Genomic DNA, 14492 nt, shown 5'->3' with positions numbered 1-14492 from the left:
TTCTGCTGAAAATTTTTTTGTGTTCCAACAAAGCATGAAAGTCATACAGGTGTGAATGAAAAACATACCAGAATATTGGACTCTCTCCAGGTTCTTTAACCTTGTAGTACTCTTTATCCTGAGGTAAAACCTTGGTCAAGCCAAAGTCACCAATCTTCACCCTGAACTCACTCTCCACTAGGACGTTTCGTGTGGCCAGGTCTCTGTGAATGTACCGCTTTGTGGCAAGGTATTCCATGCCCTGTAGAGGAATGTAATAATGATATAATGTAAAAAAAAAATGAAAAAGGGAAAGATATGGAAGTTTGAACAGTAAAGAGACATGTTTGAAATTGAAGTCATGAAAAAAAAAAAAAAAGGTTGTTCATATTTTGTGTCAGATTTTGTTAGTGAAAATGAATACTAAGACAAGATGACACCAACTTCATTCAACAATAACTGACTTAAAATCAACATGGAATATCACTGACGAAAAAAGACGAGACTAAAATGTCTTCGCAAAATCTCTGTTTTTGTCGAATAAAAAGAGGAGACTAGCTCTACTAAGCCTCGACTAGCTTTCATGCTTGCAATTGAGGGGTTGCACATAACGTTAATTCTACTAATTCCCGCAGATTTCGCGCTCGCATCTGAAGCGCACACACACATACCGTAATAAAGCTGCCTCTGACATTCAAGTGCAAAAATGAGCTCCTTTTTCCAGCTTATTAATGGTCAAATACACTCAAAAATGTCTCAATGCCCATCTTGGTGAGTTTTAACGTAAACACAGTAGTAACCAGCTCACAGGAACAGTGTTTGGGATCCATGCGTGCGTCAGGTCTTAAAGGGACAGAAGTTATTTATTATTCAAACTACAAAAAGACAAACGATCACTTACGAGCACACATATTCTGAATGCCTTCGGCAGAATTCAAATGAGCCATTTTAATCTTGTGGAATTAATCTAGATTAAAAAAAATTATCTATGCCCACCACTAGTAAAAATACATTTCTTGAATGACAACAATTGTTGTGAATATAATTCAACATGAGCAAAATAATTGTTATTTTAACCATTATGCAGCATGAAGAAAATGTGAAAGTTTTTTTGTTGTTGTTCACTAAAACAAGACTAAAATACCCAGACATTTAAGCCTGGCTTCACAGACACGGCTTAGATTAAGCCAGGATTAGGATTTAGTTCAACACTTTTCACAGACTGTGATGACGCGTTTTTAACGGTCATCAATATCGTAAATCCTGCAATGTTTTTTGTAATTTCATTTTTTTTTTTTTTATGTATGTACATTTATAACACTAAAACTTTTTTTAATTTTATTACTTTGCATCAAAATCACAAAAAACAAGTTACCGCTGCTGTGAGTGTGTTTCTAATATAGCGTCTATGGGAGTGATGGTAAAAATGAACATATTTCTGTCTTTTGACTGCCGTTATCAATCTCACTCTATTTTTTCCCTCTTTTTGAAAGTTGTGAAATCACTATTGTGGAGTTTTTCATCTGCTATTTGAGCAAATGGGCACACAAAAAAAGATTTTATGTATTATCTCATTCACCGCTATAATATTTAACCCAACTATGACGACTTCTGCTCTGAGAAACACGGAAATGTGAAAAGGGTCTATTAGGACATAAGTAGCTTTTATAAACATGCCTTAGAAAGAAACATCTCGAGACAAAACAATGGCAGTGACATATTTTAAGATATTATCAGTTTTTAACGCGACGCGTCAAAACAAAAAAACTAACCCGAGGCGTTTTTTTTAAATAAAAATGCCGCTTTTACGCCTGCCGTTTAACGTGTCGGTGTCCACACTCACATTGGCAACCTTTGTTTAGTCACAAGGCGTTAAACGTTGGCAATAAACACGCGCAATAATTGTCCCGGTGTGAACAAGCCTCAAGACTAAATTTAAAAATATCTGAAGAGAAAAAAGAGGAGGCTTACAGATCAAAATTAGAGACGCATGATAATATTACTATAAAACAATGGTTCTCAACCTTTTTGACTCGAAGGCTCCCACGCTCAACAATGCACAAAGGCCTCATGACCTTTCTAGTTGTATGTGTATGCGATTCACTGGATAAGGTCTAAAAATACAGATTTTAAAAAATATTTTTTACTCAATATCTACCGATTTCTATTTCAGAGCAGGGGGTTCTCAGTTCTGGCCCCCACTTTCCTGCAGAGTTTAGCTCCAACTCCAATCAAAAACACCTGGACCAAGCTAATCAAGGTCTAATCAGGTCCTACTAGAAAGCAATCGGCAGGTGAGTTTGATCAGGGTTTTATGATTTTAATTTCCATAACTTTGCCAAGTATATAAGGCCCCATCCACACGGACACGCGTTTAGCTGTATACGTAAAAATGTTGTACCGTATCAGTGTTTTATCCACACGGATCCGGCGTTTTGGGAGCATGAATCCGATAGTTTTTGAAACCGGGTCCCAGAGTGGATAAATCTAAAAATGACACCCTTGCGTTTTCGTGTGTACAGCCAATCCGTATATTTTGAGAAACGGTGATATCCATCAATATTGCGTAATTTAATTCCTGTATTTGGGTAGGTTTAGGGTTGGGGTAGGTGTAGGTGTTAATAAAACACATCTGGTAAGTAGCAAATTTATTTATTGTTATTTTATTGTGAGATTTTGCCTCACTTCCTACCATTGCTGTACCCCTTCTAGCCAAACTCTTCATCTCTGTTTTTAGTGTGTTTCTGTGGCAGAATTACAGCGCCACATACTGGCCTGGCATGTATACTTCATCGTTTTGAGTCGGTTTCAGCGCTCTCGTGTGCAAGCGGATATTTCTTGAAACGAGAAAAAAAAAAAAAAAAAAAAAAACGGATAGGGAAAGCTCTGGCTTTGTGTGTACAGGGCCTAAGTCACACTTTTAAAATGCGGTGTCATCATATATGGTTTTTCAAGAATCCTGGTTCTTCAAAGAAAAAGAAAAACAGTTGTTGAAGGGGTGAATTATAAAAAGAAATATCTTGATTTTTTTTATTGTTTTGTCTCATTTCAAATACTCTTTTCCACATTACCTTGCATATTTGAGATGCATAATGCACAAGTTTCTTGTGGTCAATCCTGTCTCTGTTCTTGTTGAGATAATCTCGTAGACTTCCGTAAGGCAGGTACTCCATAATCAGTCGAAGGTTTCTCCTTCCTGAGAGAACAAGAAATGACGCTAGAGCTTGCAATAAGCCAACATTAAGACAAAAGCAAAGGTCTTCTGTATTTCTTCAATGTGGTAAACATCAGTCAGGAAACAACGTAGAGTGCACAATGATAAATGCACACTGTTTTACACTTCCTGTACTGATTGAGGGAGAAAATGATGCACTCATTTTGGGATCTCCTCTGGTTCGGACTCGAATATCTGAGACAAGAGTTGGGTTTGGTGCATTTGTGGAAGTAAAGCATTAATCAGCAATGCAGGATAATGCAACATACCAAATGTTGAGCATTATCATCTAACCAGTCTGTCCTAGACAGATACGAGCAGTTAAGATCACATTCCAAAATATGTTTAGTAATTCAATTTGCTGAAATATTTGTAGTGACAAAAAAGGTTATAAATAGTGAAAAAGGTTCTTAAAAAAAAAAAAGTAGTAGGGTAAGGGCCTGATCGTTGTTGATTGGATGAAGGCAGATCTAAATGCAAACTTGTGGAAGAAGAAATTCCACCAGAAGATATTTTGATTAAAAATTAAGCATAAACATGGATAAATTGTTCACAATAAAATCAATAGCATGCATTTAAAAAATAGATGGGGGGAATTTTCAGTTCACGCTTTAATATGTTTGAACTGGACAGCAAATTTTCATGGGAACATGTAATGACACTGCGATCCTTTATTAATGCTATTACCGTGCTGGTCAGGTCTCACAACACCTTAATTTTATCTTAATTACAGTAATATTATTAATATTAACTCAAAGAACTTGATCAATACTGAAAAAATGATCAGTCCGTGATCAACGGGCAACGACCCATCGCTTCTCTATCCGTCATCGTGTTAAACCTGCCAATAGCGGGCCAGGTGGATAAGCCAGTCTGTGATTGGTTCCCGCAAACGTGTAACAAAGTGTAAATCAAATCGCTGGCAGATCAGGCTGAGTTTACCCTGTCTAGATCACTGGTGGTAAATGGCCTAAATACCACTGGTTTCATTTCTATGAATTGCTTGTCTAGAATAAAATAAATAAAAAAAAAGACCATGCAGTTGAACCAAATCTGAAAACAGCCTTGAATATGACAGAACAGGCCAATGCATCTAGAACTACACCCTTGTTTGTCTGTCACTCAAACGGTGTAAATGTGTGGGTCTAAAGATGACGCATCTAAAGCAATTAAAGGTTTCACAACACTACTTCCATCCCATACCTGCACCGTAGCACACGCCTTTATATTTCACAATGTTCTCATGCTGGAGGGATTTGAGGATCTCGATTTCTCGCTCAAAGTCACGGATGTGTTCAGTGGTAGTGTGTTGCAATTTTTTCACCGCCACCACCTCACCGGTGTTGTCCTGCAGGGGATCGTACCTGCACATTTCAACACTGCCAAAATTTCCCTGGAAACAGGAGATAATTACGTAGGTTAGTTCATTAGCACACATCTACTCCTTTATTTTTGACTATTTCCAAATACTCATGAATTTATTTACGGTGGTAATTGAAATGGTCATATAAACTATTTTTTTGTAGAGTTTAACTTGATGCTTCCCTTTAAGCATTAAAGAAATATGAAGCAAATCAACAATTCATAAATGCACAACCATTCAAAAGTATGGGGTTGGTAAGATTTGTTTACTCTTTTTGAAAAAAAGCTGCACATATTTGATCAAAAATGTGACAGTGCTATTGTTAAATATTATTACAATTTAAAATATCAGTGTTTTATTTGAATTTATGTTAAATTGTAATTTATTCCTGTGATGCCAAAGCTGAATTTTCAGCATCATTACTCCAGTCTTCTCTTCAATGTCACATGATCCTTCAGAAATCATTCTAATATGCTGATTACTTATTATTATTGATGTTAAAAAACGTTGTGCTGCTTAACTCTCTCCCCATCATTGACACAAATTATACCAGTTATATCTGCTGAAAGAGCCACAGCCACCAGGGAATACCGTTTCCATGAAAGGGTGCACATGGTCTGCAACAATGCTTAGGTAGGTGGTACATCTCAAAGTAACCCACATGGATGGTCCACTTGTTGTAAAAGAAAAGGTTATTCATCAGACCAGGCCGCCTTCTTCCATTGCTCCATGGTCCAGTTCTGACGCTCACATGCCCACTTTTGGCGGTAGACAGGGGTCAGCATGGGCACCCTGACTGGTCTCCGGCTATGCAGCCCCATACACAACAAACTGTGATGCTCTGTGTATTCTGACACCTTTCTATCAGAACCAGCATTAACTTCTTGAGCAATTTGAGCTCCAGTAGCTCGTCTGTTTGATCGGACCACACAGGCCAGCCTTCGCTCCCCACGTGCATCAATGAGCCTCGGCCGCCCATGACCCTGTCGCCGGTTCTCCACTGTTCCTTCCTTGGAGCACTTTTGATAGAGACTGACCACTGCAGACCGGGAACACCCCACAATTTAGGGGATTCACTCCAGTATTTAAAACAGAGGTCGAACGATTGATCGTTTTTGATGATTAATCAGCAAATATGCATACCAATAGTTTTTCCGGTTTGCATTCATTGCTGGAGCGGCTGAGAAGGGTGCGCTGTCTTTATACAGCACGAGAGCGGCCTCTAGAGGCAAAATAATAACCATCAATGACACCTCGTGGAGTTTGTTTTGACACGCGAGGACGCATGCTGCACAGAGCGGGACACTATAATGACATTTCATATCATTATAAAGTAATTAATTTGTTGACTAGATGCTGTATTAGTGCTGTCGAGGCCGAGAGGACGCTACCATTACTAGTACCACAAGTGGTACTAGCCCAACCCAAATGTTTAACGTCACAATTGTTAGCTAGGGACGTGAAAAAGGGAACTGTATCACCATGCAAATCAGAAATACATTCGATTTCAGTTCTTTTTTCATCCTCACTGTAATGCATATTTAGTTATTTTTATTAGATAATTATCAAGTGTTCTAAAATAGAAGTAAATAAAGTCTGAGACAGTTATACAGCTATTACGCATTTTCTGAAAGAGTACTTCATCTCTTGATCAAAACAGGTGAAAAAGAAGCAGAAACAAACAATATCATATGTAAGCATATGCATATGTAAAATAACACGATCATAAACATTAAACAGCATATAAATCAAAATTATGTTACTGAATGAAATGTTGACCCAGGAAGAGTTGTAGGACTGTGCAAGCTTTAGGGGTGTTGATGGACTCGATCTACTCCATCTGTATTTGATCATCATTCTGAATCTGATCTGGATGTAGTCTTTGACAAAAATGTTTTTCTCAGCTTTTTGCTCAAAAGGTTTTTTTTTTTTTTTTATGAAACTTACCCGCATTCAAGTATTGATAAAAATAATAAAACGATTTAAAAATAATAATAATTTATTATATATATATATATATATATATATATATATATATATATATATATATATATATATATATATATATATATATATATATATATATATATATATATATATATATATATATATATATATATATATATATATAAAACTAAACATGTGTTCTGAGTTCCTCACACCACAGATAAATGTGCTATTAACCACCCAGCCAAATTTGAATCATAAAAAAAAATCCGCCAAGTACATAAAATAGCTCATCAAAAACTTGAAAAAAATGAACAGCATTCTCTGCTCTCAAACGCTGGGGGTGTGTCCGCTGTCGGCGCCGAGACCACACCCACTCGCGGGAAAGCTGCCGTAGCACACAAGACAACACTCACAGTACGGTCAATCACGACGCACCAGATGTCGGCGGGACGGGAGGATGGCGGCCGGGGCGGGGGATTGTCGGTTCCGCCTAGTGATGGAAATTTCGATTCTTTCAAGAGATTCGTTCATTTTCAGTTCGTTCATCAAAATGATTCGTTCAGATTCGTTCATTGATTCGTTCAGTGACCTTTTTTTTTATATTCCATAAATATCCCAGCAGGTGGCAAAAAGAGTGTCTTATGCGTTATTTCTTAAGTCAACGAACGTATTTACTTACAAAAAAAATCATTTGGCTTTATTAAAATGTGTGCATCTATCATTAAATAAAATAAGTCTAAATAAGTGGTTCAGAAGACCAAAGCACAAAGGTTTTCTTGCATGATTAACAATTAATTGTTTGGTCAGACATTTACACATTCATATTATTCAGATATATCTGGGATTATGGTAAACGAACGTAGAGTTATAAACAATCGTAGCCTAAAACTTCGCTTTGCAGCCATCCGCTCTCTGCTTATTGCTGAACGAGAGTGATTCACATGCTAAATGACCGACATCCATTTCCACGAACGAGAAGCACCACCAGTTCGTTCACGAACGAGATCTAGCAGCAGTTCGTTCAATTCGTTCACGAACGAGATGTAGCAGCAGTTCGTTCAATTCGTTCACGAACGAGATCTCTCTCTCTCGTTCAGTGATGGGCGTGTTCGTTCAGTATCGTTGGTGGTTCAATTCGTTCATGAACCAGATGTACCAGTTCGTTCGTTCACGAACGAGATCTCTCGTTCAGACTCAAAAAAGCAACTCGGTCAGTGATGGACGTGTTCGTTAACTCCAATAATATCGCATTTTTTATTTGTTTTGCAGTTTTTGGAGAATTGCATGACATGACTCAAACGTAATGAAGTAATTTGTATTAATTTTATAAAACAACAACAATGAAAATAAATAATACAAACACAATAGGCTACATCAGTAATTATACATTCATTTAACCATCAGCCTGCATTATTACACTGTTTTCATTAAAATGGTAAAGTGTACATGTCTTTCTTTGCTGCATACCGTATATGCCTAACTACACAAGCCGAGCTCTACATGTTCGCTATCAGTATCGTTCAATAGCTGGTTCATTTCGTTCACGAACAAGTCGAGAAGGAGATCAGTCTTTGGTTCAGAGTCGGACTCAAAAGCATCTCGGTCAGTAAAAGGCGTATTCGTTCACTGAATTCAACAAATCACATGCTCCGTCACATCTTATACTCGAACGCTATTGGCTCGAAGTTTTGTCATTGACAGGATGAAACAGTCCACAGAGCTGCGCATGCGCTGCGCTCGCTCCTCGCTGCTAATAGCGCCATGCTGCTGTGGAGGGAGGAATTTCAGTGAACGAGAAATATGAGTCAGTGGACTACTTGAACGAGAACGATTCGTTCACCTAAAAGATTCGTTCAAAAAGAACGATTCGTTCACGAACGTAACATCACTAGTTCCGCCCCATTCTGCAGCAGATTATCAGTGAATCCCAGTTGTCTCCGGTGAAAGTTAGTAAAACGATCCGGTGTATAGTCACTGCAGAGGCATGTGCTGGTGGTGATCATCAGCTCTCCATCAAGGTTGCTGTTCACAAAATTAATCCACCTCTTCTTGATCATCGTTTTTGTTTTGTAAGCTTGTATAGGCTGTACTACATAGTACTATAGTATAGTTACTATAGTAACTAACAGTACTGACAGTAACTCGCGATCGAACTGATGCGAATGTGCTCTAGTTATGATCGTGATAGGGGAGGAGCCAGGCTCGGTGGCTCCAGTGTGTCATCGAGCCACCATTTTAGCCCCGCCCAGAAAATCCTGAACACAGCAACGGTGAAAAACTGTTTAACGGTCTAACTTCTGAATTCAGAACTACATAGTTCACAGTCTTTGTAACATGTTTCAGCAATACATTTCTAACATTAATAATGTGTTTAGAAACAAATCTCAGTATTGCCTTTACAGGGACTTTAACGCGTTAAAATAATCGTAATTTTCGTCACACAGTTAGATGATGTTAGAAGTCGGGAGTTTATCACAATCACACTGAGCATCTACAAGCACCTGTAACCCTGGTAAGAGGTAATTTCCCTAATTCTTTAACTTGATTCTGCTTCTCTGTTAAACCCCGGGAAAGTGTTCAGTGATCCAGTAATCGGAATCATTCAAACAGTCCAAAACAGCGCTAATGTAAAGAAGGCCAGGCTGATTACATCAGACTAGACATATCAGAGAGAATAGAGACTTCACATTGTGTTTTTAGTGAATTGCTAGTTCCAGTGTGCTTTGCTTTAAAACATGAACTCTGTCGTATTCTGCGATTGTTTCTGAAGAGCGCAATTTTGGGGATATTTTGATATATTGCATGTACAGATATTTATAAAACAAAATATTCAGGGGGCCAAGAAAATTGTGTGAAATTTATCGAAAATGCTGTCAACTTTAAAAAATGCTGGCGGGAAAAGAGTTACTTACCTAAATAAAAATGTAACCAAAATACATTTTCATTCAGGATTCTTTGATGAATAGAAAGTTAACATTTATTTAAAAATAGAAATCATTGGCAACATAATAAAATGTCTTTGTTGTCACTTTTGATCATTTTATGAATCCTTGCTGGATAAAATTATACATTTCTTTGAAGAAAAACTTACAAAATCTTACTGACCCCAAACACTTGAACAGTAGTTTATGTACAAAATAAAAAGTGATCCAACAGGGATGTTGGGGTCTACCTTGCCAAGAAGCTGTAGGAAAATGAGATGTCTCTCCTCAAACTGCACTGGCTCCTCATTCTCAAACGCTCCAGTACTGAATCCTGATGCTCCTGCTCTGCTGGGTAAAATGTCACTCTCCTTCACGATCTCATAATCTGAGAACAAATTTCATCACTCAACATTACACAGTAAGTGCCAGAATGAGCAACAACACGAATAAATTGTGACACATCAAAATGTCAGAGGGATTGGGTGTGTTACAGTGTGACCGTCCTGACCTGGGCAGAAGAGACTGTTGAGGTCTCGTATGATGGCTCTGAATGAAGGTCTGAATGTTGGCTCGTAGTCCATGCAGCTGCTGATCAGGTTAGCAAGCTCTGTCCACTTGGGAGCAGGCAGTTGGTGACGGTTTTCATAGAACAAGTGTTTCTGAACGGAGGAATACAAGAAATGTTCTTCAAGAGGTTCAGATTATTCCTTTAACAGCACTTCCTCCTAAAACAGGCTTTTCTGATAAATATATATTCACTGTATTTGTATTCTGTGGACGCAAGTATTGATTTACCTTGGAACTGTCCATGTTGGCAAGTGGCTTTTCTCCTCCGCTGCAAATCTCCCATAAAGTTGTCCCAAAGCTCCATTTGTCTGTGGCAAGGCTCAGGTTTTTGGGATCTAAGATGCATTCAGGGGACACCCAGGGAATTCGCTCCACGAGAACTAAAAAAACATATTTAAAATTAGATTTTTTATTTGATTAAAATATTTGCATTTAACATTAGGTTAATTTGAATCTATACAAGACCACCTATGGTGAAAATCAGGTTTTAAAAATTGTTTATACGTCCATGTGTTGTTTTTAACATGCTTTAAGACAAACCATGTGCAAATTCATAAGTCAACAGTTTGCTGAGTATTTTCTCCTTAAAACTGCAGTGAACCAAAGACAGTCTCATAAACGCGGGTTGAAATCGTCCCTGTTCGCTACATCACAAATATGTTGCAACCAATCAATGTCTGGGCGGGCTTTAGCATATCCTTACTAACTACGAAGCAGGGGACTCTCAAAGGTATATTTTTCTGTTGATATGAAAAATCCGGTACATTAAGCAATATAGCGGGTGAATTATGTATATGATGTATATTACGATGTGATGATGAACTATATGCATTTCTACACTGACTGACGTTCTAAGTTGTTCAAAGCAGGATACTGATTTTTAGAAAGCAGCTGTCTAACTCTGAGATGGCGAATGGGAGCATGGTTTGTCTAACATTAGCAACACATTATTAGCTGTTTGATAACGCAGTCAAGCCAAAGGCTAATTATATGAATTACCGTTATGTGATCAACGCTGTAGAGAGCCATACATAAAAGGCATTACCTTTCTGATACATCGACTTGTATACGAGCCTGTATAATTTACTCTTCCACTTCTTCTGAATAAGTTTCTGGTTCAAATATATGGCTGAATTAAAACAGTATTTTCACTTGCAATTGTGCAGCGTTTACTACAGTAAAGTTGAACAAGTGGGTGTCTGAGCTGCATATTCATGGTCCATGCATACTAAATGAAGCAAGGGTGTAGACTACATTCAAGCTATTTTAAGGCATGAAGAATTTTCACAGGAAAAAACATTTGAATATGTAATTTTGGTGATAAAAGATTAGTTTTAAGGGATAAAAAGTTTGAATACAGGGGGACTTTATTTTTAATTATCAGCATGGGGCAAATAAATTCTCCCATTTGGCATAGTTTCATTTAGTTAAATAAAGTTCATTTAATTTAGTAAATATAATTTAGCAATTTAATGTACATGTAATTAGCTTTCATTGAATTATGTGGTGAGACACAAGCTGTCATTATGTTGGCCATCAGCTATTAAAGAGCACCTATCATGGAATTTTGAAATTTACCTTTCATGTAGTGTGTAACATAGATCTAAGTGAACAAAAACATCCTGCAAAGTTTGAAATATGACAGTGCACCGTATATATAGTTTTTTTCTTTCAAAAGTAAGAGTCGACGCGGAGTCATTTTTAAGAATCGTTAGAAGACTGAAGCTTTTTCTCTGACTAGATGACGTCAACTTGTCAAGTTATTTGAATACGATACGCCCACTTATTGCGCTCCAAGACGCCAGTGAAAACTAGAAAACATCATGGCGACGAGACGCTGTGTTCTGAAGTGCCACTCAAAAGCAAACTTTTTTCATCTGCCCAAGGATGAGCATTTGAAGACTCGGTGGTGAAGACAAACCATACATCGTCGCGATTGAGTGTTTATTAGTCTTCAAATGTCTCTATTTGTATGTTTCGCGATCTCAGGAAGCTTTTATTATGGACTTCTATTATGGCACATGGTATCTTCTTCGTCTGTCTGTACCATATATGGACTACATGTGCACAGAGCGCCCTCCGGCTGCCAGTATGAATTGAAAACAACACATAAGAGACTCAATTGCTCATGATTAGGCTATATCTGCGCATTCTGAGGAAGTATTGAATTCAAAATACTCCTCTGTTTAGAAATTTGACACAGACATATGAAAATCTATCAATATGTCTCCTCATCTGCACACTTTTGAACTAAAAGCCCTGAGGGATGTTGATTTGTCGCGAGTCTTCGTGAGGAGAATAGAGGAGTTTTTTCACGTTTTTCCCCACCGTCACGTAAAGGCGGGGTTTTGAAAAGTGAATCACTAAAGGAATCATTTGAGAATCGCTGTCAAAACAGGTAAAAATAAATGCATATTATAAGAAAACTAAAGTCTTTTTTGTCATTGCATGCATGCAAAACTGTTGTTGGGGACTTCTAAAACAATATTTGGAACATTTTAAATGCCATAATAGGTGCTCTTTAAAGCAACGTTTGGACTATCTATCTATCTATCTATCTATCTATCTATCTATCTATCTATCTATCTATCTATCTATCAGGTTTGTTAGATAGTTTGCCAGGTCAACTGGTCAACAAAACCCTACATAAAGAGGTTGCTTCACATTATTAGGCAAGTCACAGTTCTCATGCAACATGGGGAGGAAGAAAGATCTTTCTGAAGATGAAAAGCATGAAATGGTGCAATGTTATGGTCTAACAACCTAGTAGATTTAACAAACCTGTCTTAGATTGATACCGGTTATCTAAAAAGATATAGAGAAATAAGACAAACAAACATTTCCTTTGAAAAACTAAAATCTGAAAGTTAATTGTACTGAAATATTGTACTGATGTGTCGCCATGGAAACAATAAGGCGATGCATTCTAAAATATTTAGCCAGAGAATATGGTTACATTTCTGCAAAATAAAGCTGAAGCTTGAAGCTGGTTTGTAGCATACCAAGAATACAGACTACTGCTGTTATTACTGTAACTGTTATTTAGTGTTAAATTAGTTGTAGTTGGGTTAGGTGGCTTTAGTTTTACTGTGAATTTGCACAGTAAATTGTGTTTTGTATTTATTTATATTTATATATTTAAGTATACTTTAAACTTGTAATAAAGTTTTACATTTAAATAATAATAAAAAAAATCAATAAAAAGCCATTCTTTAATCTCACCCACCTTGTTTTGTGGCTCTTTTTTTAATAGTATCGGTTCAGGCATTGTTTAGGCACCGGTACCATTTTAAAAGTATCGGTTCAGCACCGGTATCGAAAAAAACCCAAACGATACCCAACCCTAGTTGTAGTATACTAGGGCTGGACCAGAATACTCGAATATTCGTTCGATGGGTTGGTATTAGATTTTCAAATTTGGTTAGCAAATATTTGTCCCCCCAAAGCTCAAAAAATGGTATTCGGACGAGCCCTATAGTATGCAGAACAATTCATTTTTGTGATGTTACGAATGGAACGAACATCACTAAACAATTCTGATTTTAGATTTTCTCGTTCACATAAAAAAAATTTAAGAATTTCTATCCTTTTCTTTTCATTAAACATTCACAAATCTTTATATCTGAACATGGTCTATTTTTATTACATCTTTATACAGAAAAAAACAAAAGGCAAAAGCTGCCTTTTCACGGTCAATTTACAGACGGAAAGTTATTCACTTCTAACACAGACTAGTACAGGAGCTACATGGAGTTCTCTAAACATGCATATTCTGAATTTTTGGATCTGATTTAAAGGTGGACTGTGTAAATTTTAGCGGCATCTATCGGTGAGGTTGCGAATTCCATCTGCCCACCACTCACCCCTCCCTTCCAAAGCACATAGAGAAGCTACAGTGGCCGACACAGGACAAAGATGTCGTCGCCTGAGACCGCAGAGAGTAGCTAGCTCTCTGTAGAGCAGTTTGTCCGTTTCGGGCTACTGTAGAAACATGACGCCGCAAAATGGTAAATTCACTGTAAGGGGACCCGTGGTGCATGTAGATAGAAATGGCTCTTTCTAAGGTAATAAAAACACAACGGTTCATACACCACTGAAAACATAGTTATGTATATTATATTGCATTTGTGTCAACAGATCCTCATAAATACAACACTATATACGGTGCACCATAAATTTTTGGATGCGTTGAAGTACTACAATTTTTTTCCACTAAACCGCATACAACTACTGAACTCAAAACTATGAGATCAGTGAAGAACAAAGTGAGAGTTAAAGGGTTAGTTCACCAAAAAATGAAAATTCTGTCATTAATTACTTACCCTCATGTCGTTCGACACCCGTAAGACCTCTGCTCATCTTCGGAACACAAATGAAGATATTTTAGTTGAAATCCGATGGCTCAGAAAGGCCTCCATTGGCACAATGTACTTTACACTCTCAAGACCCATAAAAGGTACTAAAGACGTCGTTACAAAGTCCATCTCACTACAGT

At 37.4% G+C, this 14492-nt stretch overlaps 1 protein-coding gene across 1 annotated transcript in view; it reads right to left on the bottom strand.

The window, feature by feature from the left end:
- Positions 1 to 14492, bottom strand: part of jak2b (Janus kinase 2b) — a 56896-nt gene that overhangs the window by 2130 nt on the left and 40274 nt on the right. Inside the window, exons 16-21 of the mRNA XM_079814797.1 lie at positions 10226 to 10377; positions 9939 to 10089; positions 9679 to 9815; positions 4397 to 4586; positions 3051 to 3175; positions 69 to 241 (exon numbers count right to left, since the gene is read on the bottom strand). Coding sequence (XP_079670923.1) covers positions 69 to 241; positions 3051 to 3175; positions 4397 to 4586; positions 9679 to 9815; positions 9939 to 10089; positions 10226 to 10377 — 928 coding nt within the window. The remainder of the gene's footprint in view (positions 1 to 68; positions 242 to 3050; positions 3176 to 4396; positions 4587 to 9678; positions 9816 to 9938; positions 10090 to 10225; positions 10378 to 14492) is intronic.

Source organism: Gobio gobio (genome assembly GCF_949357685.1).
Source record: "Gobio gobio genome assembly, chromosome: 4".
NCBI classification, from domain to species: domain Eukaryota; kingdom Metazoa; phylum Chordata; class Actinopteri; order Cypriniformes; family Gobionidae; genus Gobio; species Gobio gobio.
The sequence above is the reverse complement of the archived record's forward strand: the minus strand, read 5'-3'. Positions and strand labels throughout refer to the sequence as shown.